The sequence below is a fragment of the Lipotes vexillifer genome, unplaced genomic scaffold, assembly GCF_000442215.2.
Source record: "Lipotes vexillifer unplaced genomic scaffold, Lipotes_vexillifer_v1.1 scaffold802, whole genome shotgun sequence".
In the NCBI taxonomy this organism is placed as follows: domain Eukaryota; kingdom Metazoa; phylum Chordata; class Mammalia; order Artiodactyla; family Lipotidae; genus Lipotes; species Lipotes vexillifer.
Window position 1 is genome coordinate 568,005 of NW_006790237.1, and position 10,408 is coordinate 578,412.

Sequence of the window (10,408 nt, forward strand, 5' to 3'; positions counted from 1 at the left end):
GAACCGGAACCGCTGCGGAAAAAGTAAGGAGCTGGGGGCTTGAACTCCTGTATCCTAGGGGAGAATACTGTATCCTGGGATCCAGCACTTAGATCCCGGGGCAGGAGAGGGATAGGGGTCCAGAATCTTGGACCAGGAGGAAGGAGTTGGGGCTATGGATCCCTAGGTCCTGAGGACAGAAGAAAGCTGACAGCCCCAATGCCTCTGTCCCTATTTCTCCTCACCTGTGTCCACAGCATCTCGCTCTGCAGGGGGAGGATCCCAGGCAGGTGGAGGCCCGCGGCCAGGACCCAGCTGGTAGTGGCTGAGCAGATGGTGGAGCTGAGCAGGGGTCAGCGTGGGGTGGTCAGTTCGTAGGCTGCTCCATGAAGCCTGGTGGGAAGATGAGGTGAAAAATCTACAATCATTTTGGGGCAGCTGAGAAATCCTAAGTGGAAGGCCCTCCATAGAAGAGGGCATGGATGTAGTGGGTAGACAGTGATGTCTGTGCAGTGTCTTCCAGGTACTGTGAGACATGGTTGTCACCAAAGTGATAGTGGGAAAGGGCATACTCTCAGCTTTAAAAAAGAAAAATGTGATTTGCTTCGGAATACATGAGGAGGTAGGAGTAGGCAGGGGTGGAGAAGAAACAAAATTGACCACTAGTTTATGTTACTGTGTGCATAGGTGTTCATTATTCTACTGTGGCTACTTTTGGTAACTGTTTGAAAATTTCTGTACCTAACCTAGATCTAGGCAACAGAATCATCACTGTGGTTAAAACAAGAGACTCAACCCAGATTGCCTGGGTTCAGAAGTCCCAGGCTACTCATTACCTTCTCACAAACCCTGTGCCTCAGTTTCCTCACCTGTAAATTGGGGGAGAACAGGAACTACCTAACAGGGTTGTTAGGACGATTTAATATGGCAAGATTGTAAAGTACACAGAACTCTGACTGGTGCTTATTAAATGCTCTGTAAAAGTTTGATAAATAAAAGTAAATAAATGAAATCAAGTGACCTAGCCTGCCTAATTCTCAGTTTCTTTGTCTGAACAAAATTGTCAATTAATAACCTACTTCACAAGGCTTAGTCAGCATTCAGTGAGAAGGGCTAAACACAGTATCTGGCATGTAGTTTACATTCAATGAATGTTTTAAACGTCACATTCCTTGGTCCCATACCAGACTTTCTGAATCAGCATGTCTGAGGGAGGGGACCCTGGAAACTATTATTAGTAAGTCCAACTGGGTTTCAGATGCAGCCAAACTTGGACATTTATGTGGCTGGCTTCCTTCTAGCTGCTGATGCATCACCCATGGTGTCTGAACTGGGACTGGGGATAACATGGAGTCTAAGGGGAGATCCAAGGGTAAGCTGAATACAGAGGATGGATGAGTGGGACTGGGGACTCAGAGGTCAGGGGTCAGGAGTCACCTTGAGCAGGGAGGTGCGAGGCACACAGAGCAGGTTCACAGCTATGGAGAGTTTCCGGAAGAACTCAGTGGCAATGTCACCCAGCCCAGCCCCCTGCAGCCAGTCCAAGACAAGGTCCAGGTTGGTTCGGATTTGGACAGCTCGGGACCATTGATAGAAAGGTCGGCCTTGACCTGTGAGGGAAGGGTGTGAGAAGCAATAGGTGCACGGACTCTGCCCTCCTGCCTCCCAGACCTTTCCTATTCTTCAGCTTGGGATCTGGAGCTTGCTCTCCAGAGTCCCTAAAGATGAGGCCTGAGCCTCTGATGTGTCTTAACTGATGCAGGTCTCAGTGGCTTCTGTCTCTGTTTCCGGACCCTTTCCAGACCAACCCTCACCTCGTTCCATCAGCGAGTTGAGAAGGGATGCATTGGAGAAGAAGAACAAGTAGCCGAAAGTCTGAGACACAAGGTCCGGGTGCAGCTCGCATTGGCTGGTCAGTTCCAGGGCAGCTTGAAACACGCCCAGGGTAGGTCTCAACCCTGGAGGCATGGCCCCCAGCTCGGCTCCAGGCCCTGGCAGCTCTGCCCCAGCTGTGAAAGGGTTACTATCCAGGAGAGCAGGCAGCGTTGAATACAGAGTCTGAGGACACACAGAGATGCAAACAAGGGATCGGACTACAACTCCCTGGAAGCTTCAGGGTAGTAGAGCATGAAGGTACTGGGGAGCTCCACCAAAGGCTTCTGGGAATTGTAGTCCATTCCACCTTCAACACCCTAAAGGTCTCCATGAGCAAAATCCTACTTTCCAGATAGGTTCCTAGCATTCATCAGGCCTGGGATACCTCAAGTTTAAGAAAGGGTTTCCAGAAGTGTCCTGGGTATTTTAAGACCACCTCTGATGTAGTTCTCAACAGAGACAGCTCAAGGAGGACAAAGGACGTTGAAAAAAGAGGCTCCCTTCAATCAAAGAATTATTTATCCAGAATTCCCGAAGGAAAGGAAAAGAATGGAGAGTCAGGAAGTGGGAGTGGGGTGGCAGTTAGCCAGTGGAAAATGAGATCAGGCCAAGGACAGGAAATGAGGTCAGAGCCAAAGAAGAAATAAAACGACACTTGGCAGGGATATACAGGAAGTGAAGCCTGGGAGGAAAGGGCTTCACAAATCAAGGCTGCTCAAGGAACATAGAGACTACCTGTCCCAAAATATCCCCTTTCATTCTACAGATAAGGAATGAGGCCCTACATAAGACAGAAACCCTGAGAATTCCAAGAAGCAATGTTAAGTTCAAGAGTGGGGGTGGTGGGACTTCCCTGGTGGCACAGTGGATAAGACTCCATGCTCCCAATGCAGGGGGCCCGGGTTCAATCCCTGGTCAGGGAACTAGATCCCACATGTGTGTGTGTTGCAACTAAGAGTTTGCATGCCAAAACTAAGGAGCCCACCTGCCGCAACTAAGGCCCAGCACAACCGAATAAATAAATATTAAAAAAAAAAAAAGAGTGGTGGCGGGGGACTGGGGCAGGAAGCAGGCCCTAAGGATGGGCACTCCAGGGAGAAAAAGGCTTGTGGCTCAGCAAAGGGAATGAATTCAAAGCTATAGGAAGTGAGGTCAGCAAACACAGAAAGTGAGGCCTGAATAAAGAGGTTTAATTTAAATGACAGTGCCTAGTATTATTTGATCTATATTTATCAGCTATCTATCTATCTAACTTATCAGTGACTTAAGAGTGGACTTAGAAAACAGGAGCTTGAGAAAGTGGTAACAGTGATAAAACCAGGAAGTAAAGTCAGCCTATCAGGAGGGGATAGTTGCGGAGACAGGAAGAGAAGTCAGGAAGGCAGGAAGTGATGTAAGCTCAAACAGGAAGTGGTACCAGAACACCAAAGTGCGAGGTGGGGGAGGGGCTGGGACATGGGAAGTGATGTCAGAGAAGCAGGAAATGTTGCTAGGTCAAATAAGAAGTGACACCAGAGCAGTGTGATGTGGTTCAAACAGAAAGTGATGCTGTGCCAAACAGGAAGCAGGGATCAAGGCCAACCTTGGTGAGGTAGTAGACAGACTGCTGGAAGGTACACATGATGACCTCATCCAGGAGGGCCATAGCCTCGTCACACAATTCCAAGTCATTGCAGAGCTGTGGGTCTGAGGACAGGCATAGGAGTGAGAGGGAGAACCAGAGGCTGCCAGGCAGAAGCCCAGGTCCCCAGGTGCAGGGAACGGCAGGAGGCTTGGACAAGCATGGGCCTGGGTCAGAGCTCACCCTCCTGGTCGGCCTCCTTCTCCATCTCTAGCACCTTCTCCTGCACAAAGCTCAGCAGCTCCGTGGTGTTGGCCATCCATAGCATGAGTGGCCGCAACTCCACAGACACAGCCTCAGGGGTCAAGGGCACCTCAGGAACCCCCTCAGGGTGGCTGGGAAAAGGGGAAGGGACTTGTAATCCTTGCCCAATCCACCCCCTCCCAAATATGTCCAAGCCCCGAGATCTGGGTCTAACGGGGGTCAGAGTCCAACCCTCATTTCACAACTAGAAAAGTTGAGTCCCAAAGAAGCTTGCACTAAAACATGCATGGAAACGTGAACATAGAACTGGCTGCGAATCCCGACCCCTACATCACTCTAGACCCTTCTCCCCAGAGTTTCTCTTACTTTTCTGGCTGACGGTCTCCAATTTCCTTAATCTTTTCCTGTGGAACAGTAAGATCAGAATTAAGGTGAGGTGGACGAGAAAGAGAGGCCTATGAGTTAGTGCCCTGAGTTTTTCTTTTTGACAAGAGACTCTCCCCAATTTTCAAATGGACTCTGATCCTCAAGCTTCAGAATAGTCAATCCTCTTCTTACAGTTTAAAACACACACACCTATGATTAAGAGTGGTCTGTCTCCCTTTAGGTCTACTTCTGCTCAAATGGAGTTTCCCCCTATTCAAAAAAAACCTCCTAAACTTTTCCTCTAACTAGGCCCCAGCTCAATAGGATGGAACTTCCCCCCCTCCCCCACCCCCACCCCCAACTCTGAATGGCTTCTCCCCGGCAGATCCATCTGCTGGTCCAGTGGGTTTGTTCTCACTCGCCTCCAAGAATGGTCTCGCCCACTACGGCTCCAACCTTCAGGGATCTCTTCCCCTACCCCATCTCCCAGGATGGTTTCTTCCAATATCCCCCAGCTGCAAAGATAGGTACTACTGTACTGTCTTCTCTTAAAGCACTGTGGATTAATCCACAACTCCCAGCATCCCTTGGGGCCCCTTGCTTAATAGCCCAAGCCCCCTCCTGAGGTATCCTGGGAGATGTAGTTTTGTCCTGCCCAACTACGGAACTAAGGTTGGAGGTGGCTAGAGGAGGCTCGGGAAAGGACTTGGGGCGCAGATGGGACTGGACGCAGGTTGGCAGTGCTCACCCAGACAGCCTCCTTGATGAGACGGGCCAGGCGGCCCAGCAGGCGCGGCAGGTGGCCCAGCTCCAGCTCCCGAGCTGAGTGCTGCACACACAGTGCCAGCAGCGTGGCAGGCCCCAGAGGCGGCAGGTCCCCAGCGCCGGCGGCCGCGGCACGCACGATCTCACCCAGCAGCGCCTCTTCCTCGCGCGGCCGAAAGCGCAGCACGGGCTCGCGGCCGTCCAGGTAGGCCGCCAGTGCCTCACCACGCTCCTGCAGGCCACGGCCACACAGGCGGCAAGAGAAAGCCCAGCCAGGGCCCGGCGGTGTGGCCCCGGGGCGTGCGGGCAGCCACGGAGGCCTCGCCGGCCCCGCGCCCCCAGCGCGGGGGTCCTTGTACATGAACAGGAAGTGCTCACCAAGCCCCAGCAGGTCGCCCGGATGCAGCTCCGTCTCCCGCAGCAGGAGGCACCCATTGTGCGTGACCGGGGCTCCCCGGGATGGGCGCACCATCGCTGGGGGCTCAGGACCTGCGCGCACTGTGCAGTGACGCGGCAGGATGTCCGGGGCGTTGAGAAAGGTGTCTACATACGGGACTGGGGACCCACCGCGGGCCGAGGAGTTCCCACCCCGGCCGAACACGTGCTGCTCCCGAGTCATCACATACACCACGAAGTCCTGGAGGGAAAGTGAAGATGCATTAAAGGACACCACTCCACGAGGACTGGATGCTTCTGAGGAAATCCCTTACCCACAGTTGACCAGATCCCTTGAATGAGCACTTCCAAGGAGATCTCCTGGGATCCCAAAGGACTCACCAATTACCTCCGACCTCCCATGAGTGGACTCTTCAAAGGCACTTCCTATGGTGAACTGTCCCATAACATCCATCCTGAAGACTGGATACGAGGAAACCCCTTTCTTGACATGGGCTCTACCATTTCCCTCCCTCAAAGAATGGATGCTTCCCGGGAGATCTTTTTCCAATGGATTCTCCCATCTTCTCACCTCCTCTGAATGGACTCCTTCAAGGCAATCCCTTCCTACAGTGGATTCTCCCATAACATCCAGCCCAAAGAATGGGTGCTTCCAAGGACACCACATCTCCATTACTAAAATGGACTGTCCCACTACCCTCACCCTCTAAGAATGGACCTTCCCAAGGAAACCTTCTTTCTCCTAGGAACTCTCCCATTTCCCTACCACAGTCCCCACTTGCCCATCATTCCACCCCTGTGATGGAGGCTTTCAAAGACATTTCCCCTTCCAATAATAGTTTCTCTCAATATTCCCAAAGCAAGGATACCTTTAAAGAGACTTCCCCTTTGAACAAAGATTTCTTCCATTATCTCTGCCCCATGAATGTACACTTCCAAGGAGACCCACTTTCTGTAACGGACTCTCATTTTTTCCCACCCCATGAATTTACTTCCAAGGAGCCATAATTCTACAATGGACTCACCTATTCCCCCCACTCCCAGGATGGAGGATTCCAAAGACACTCTCCCTCCCATCAATGGATGCTCTCAATATTCCCATCCCCAAAAAGGACGTCTCCAAGGAGATCTCCATACAGTGGCACTTCTAGTAACCCCATCTTATAAATAGATGTTTTCAAGGAGACCCTCTTCTTATAATGGAGTGTCCCATTTCATCCACCAGATGAAGAGGTGCATTCCAGAAGACCCCTTCCTAAGAAAGACTCTCCCATCTGCATCCTATAAAAAGGGAAGCACTCTGTCTGACCCCCTTCCTAAAGTAGACACTTCTGTTCCCCATTCATGTCTGAGAAAACAGTCATCCTGATATCCATAAATCCCCTCCCTACACTGAACTCTCTCCCACTACCTCCACCCCATGAATGCACATTTCTAAATTTCCTTACTACAATGTATTGGTTCATTTGCCTCTTGAGAAATATGGATCTTTCCATATTTCTGATCACCTTCTGAAGGTAGAATCTCCTATTTTTCATCCCTGTCTGGAGGAATGGAATGATCCTGAATACCCGAACCCCCTTTTTACAATGGGCTCTCCTGTTCCTTAACCCAAGAAGGGATTCTTCCACTGCACCTCACATGAACTCTCACATTACAGACACCCATGAATAGATGAATGCAAACAAATTCCTCTCTACAAGAGATTAAACTCTTACTCCTGTTCCCAAGGGACGGACACTTCCAATGAAGCCTCTTACAAAGAAATTTCTCATGAATCCCATCTGAAGGAATGGATGTTTCCAATGTTTCCCTCTCTTCCCATAATGTACTTTCTTATATTCCCAGAATAGAACCTTCCAATTTGACCACCTTTCCTAAACAGAGCCTCCTATTCACCAACCTTTTCTGGAGGAATGGGCTGTTATAATATATACAAACCCCTTCCTACAATGAACTTTCCCTGTCCTGTTGCCCCAACAAGGAAGAATGAATTCCTCCAATGCAAGTTCTTTGAATAGTTTTAACCTCTCACCCATATACACAGCCAAGTGACCTAACCCAGATGGATCCCGCTCTGAGAGTAAAAATGGAACTGTTCAGTAAACTCCGCCATCTTCCAGAGTGGGCTTTCCCATTGATTCCAGTTGTACCTGTTGAGCTTGGCTGTACCACTGTTATCCAAAGGTGGACAAAACCATAAGAATGATTCTCCTAATTATCACACACACACACACACACACACACGAATATTTCCAATAATACATTACATTTCTTTAATGAAATAACTTACCACTGGCCCCCAACCACTAATCCTTTCTTTCTCTTGTTCCCCAACACTCAAACAAGCTCTCCTAATGCCACTCATATATGTAAAATAGAAGTATCATTACCACCTGTCCCCATCAACAATGCTCACAATCGTTCCAAAGTAAACCATCAACTTTAAAAAATGATTTAGGGACTTCCCTGGTGGTCCAGTGGTAAAGAATCCGCCTTCCAATGCAGGGGACTCGGGTTCGATCCCTGGTCGGGGAACTAAGACCCCACATGCCGGGGCAACTAAGCCCGCGTGCTGCAAAGTACGGAGCCCGCGCGACACAACTAGAGAGAAGCCCTTGCACCGCAACGAAGAGTCCGTGCCCGCAACAAAAGATCCTGCATGCCGCAACTAAGACCCAAGACCGCCAAAAATAAAAATTAATTAATTAATTAATTAATTAAATATTTTTTTAAAAATGATTCAATCCACTCCTCCTAAGACAACATAGGCTTACCCCGAACAAGATTCCAGGCATCAATCAAATTATCTCCCTCCCCAGAAGATACTCTTCCATTACTCTCCCTCAAGAAAGAGAGGCCTCCAAGAAGATCTTTCTAAAATAGGCTCTCCCAGGAGTTACGGCTAGGCATGGACTAGTGGTTAGAATTCCGGGCTTTCACTGCTGTGGCCCGGGTTCAATCCCTGGTCGGGGAACTGAGATCCCGCAAGTCGCACAGCATAGGAAAATAAAATAAAATATAAAATAAAGTGGGCTCTCCCATTCTCCCTGGAGGAAGATACTGCTTTCTCCCAACTTTGAAAGAAATGAATCATCGCCTACTTGCCCCTCCAGTGAAATCCTTCTCCGACATCTATCTCCACCACTCCCATTCTCTTCTCTGATATTATTTCCTACTCTGGAACCTGGCTGGGACCATACCTTCCAACATACATGAGACTAACGCGACCCACGGGATTCTGGGAGTTGTAGTTTTGCCGCCCATTCAACCGAAGGTTGGGGCATAGGTCTCTCTCGTTAGGATTGGTTGCGCTTACCTGGGCGTCCTGGTAGCCCTGCAGTAGCAGGAAGTAGGGGCGGTTGCTGGGGGCCTGGATGAGGCACTGGGTCAATTGATCGAAGTCGCCGGGGTCTACAGGTCCGATTTGGGCATCGGCTGCCCCTGGGGCCATGCTAAGTGCCTGCTGCCTGCGCTCCTGCTGCCGCCGCCTCCGACCCTGCAGACTGAGCTCCGATACGCTGCGCCGCAAGGACAGGTTTTCCGAGCGCTCCTTGCCCCCGGACCCAGCAGAGGGCCCTGACCCCGACCCCGGGCCAGGACTGGCCAGCGCCGCCCCACCTGACGCCGCGCGGGAGCGGTTCTTCTGTGGCCGCCACGAGGGGGCGCCCGTGCCTGCCGAGAGAGATGGAGAAAGATGAGACAGAGACTGGAAAGAGCGAGAGATTCTAAAGAGACAATTGGCTGCAAAGAGGTGAGGCTGCTTCCCACATTTAGGTTTTTGCATATGCTGTTCCCTGTGCCTGGAACACACTTCCTGCTTGACTCCTACCCATCTTGTAATTTCAGCTCATAAATTCATTCATTCTTTCAGTTAATATTTTTTGAGCCCCTACTATGTGCCAGGCACTGTTTTAGGCACTAGAACTGTTCACGAAGAACCGAGAAGATACTGCCCCAAGGAAAGCAGAAACCACCTCCTCTTGAACACCCTTCCCTGACATTCCAAGTCGAAGCAGAGAAGGGCACCACTGGCACTCCGAACTTTGTCACACACAGCCCTGGCATCTAGTAGGTGCCCAGTGGAAATGAGCTGAATGAGTGAACTGATGTTTCTCTCACTGGGCTGTGAAATCTAGAAGGGTGGGAACTTGTCAATGTCCCCACCATATTCCGCCAGGGCCCTAAATAGTGTGTGGCCCACAGAAGGTGTTCAGTGAATGCTTTTTGGAAAAAAAAAAAAAAAAAAAAGGAAAAGAAAAAAAGACAATGATGGTTATAATTGCCATTCTTTATTTAGCAACTACTATGTGCCAAGCCCTGTGCTACAACCCTTTATATGCATTATATCATTGAATCTTCGCCTAGGATTTTGCTGTGTTTAACCGGCGAAGAAAGCCCATGAGTGTAACTGCTACACCACTCTATCTCTCAAAGGGAGTCTCGGGAACAGAAAAGCTGTGAGAAGGCTCCCTGAGCAGACACTATCTTTGTGAGCCCAGCCCCACCCCTGCCAGACTGTGCCCCCTCCTTTGTTATTTCATCACAGGCGCACCTCCTGTTCCAGGCCGGGCCTTCTCAAATACTAGGCCCCCAAGTAGCCTGGTCGTTGGCCAAAACAAATACCGCTTCATTTCCCGTGAACCACCCTCAAGCCCCCACTCAGGCTTTGCAGCCAACCCAGCCTAAGGTCACCTGGTCCAAGGCCCACCCTTCTGAAGCTCCGCCCTTTCTTAGGCCCTGATCTAATAGCCCATTTTTTCACCTTCCAAGCGCGTCCCCCTTCTAGCTTCCATCCACATAGGCCCTGCCCCTCACGAGCCAATTCAGCCTACTACTGAGAGGCCATCTGCCATCAGGACCACTCATCTGCCCCGCGCTATACCTCTGCCTTCCTATTACTCCATTCCGCGGCTCCTCCCCAGCATCGCAGGCCCCGCCCATCAACTCTGCACCTATCCCAAGAGCAAAGTCCTCGGGCCTAGGCCATCTGGCTGACCTAGGTCCTGCCCCACCTCCGCCTTCCCCTAGACCCAGTGCTATAGGTCCCGCGCAGTCCCCGTCCCGCGGACCCCTCCCCCGGCGCCCGCCATCCTGTCCCAACAGTCCCTCAGGCCCCGCCCACCATGGCCCCGCCCCAAGTCCCACCCACCCATCATCAGGCCCCGCCCCCAGAATCCGGCTTCCCCACCCCACCCGCCC

At 51.0% G+C, this 10,408-nt stretch overlaps 1 protein-coding gene across 1 annotated transcript in view; it reads right to left on the minus strand.

Annotated features, from left to right (window-relative positions):
* The window catches only part of RASIP1 (Ras interacting protein 1), a 12,432-nt gene that overhangs the window by 650 nt on the left and 1,374 nt on the right, over nucleotides 1-10,408 (minus strand). The window contains exons 2-10 of the mRNA XM_007463319.1: nucleotides 10,403-10,408; nucleotides 8,526-8,915; nucleotides 4,794-5,447; nucleotides 4,046-4,083; nucleotides 3,659-3,810; nucleotides 3,437-3,540; nucleotides 1,794-2,037; nucleotides 1,417-1,589; nucleotides 225-372 (exon numbers count right to left, since the gene is read on the minus strand). The exon at nucleotides 10,403-10,408 is cut by the window's right edge and continues 643 nt beyond it. Of these exons, the coding sequence (XP_007463381.1) occupies nucleotides 225-372; nucleotides 1,417-1,589; nucleotides 1,794-2,037; nucleotides 3,437-3,540; nucleotides 3,659-3,810; nucleotides 4,046-4,083; nucleotides 4,794-5,447; nucleotides 8,526-8,915; nucleotides 10,403-10,408 (1,909 nt within the window). The remainder of the gene's footprint in view (nucleotides 1-224; nucleotides 373-1,416; nucleotides 1,590-1,793; nucleotides 2,038-3,436; nucleotides 3,541-3,658; nucleotides 3,811-4,045; nucleotides 4,084-4,793; nucleotides 5,448-8,525; nucleotides 8,916-10,402) is intronic.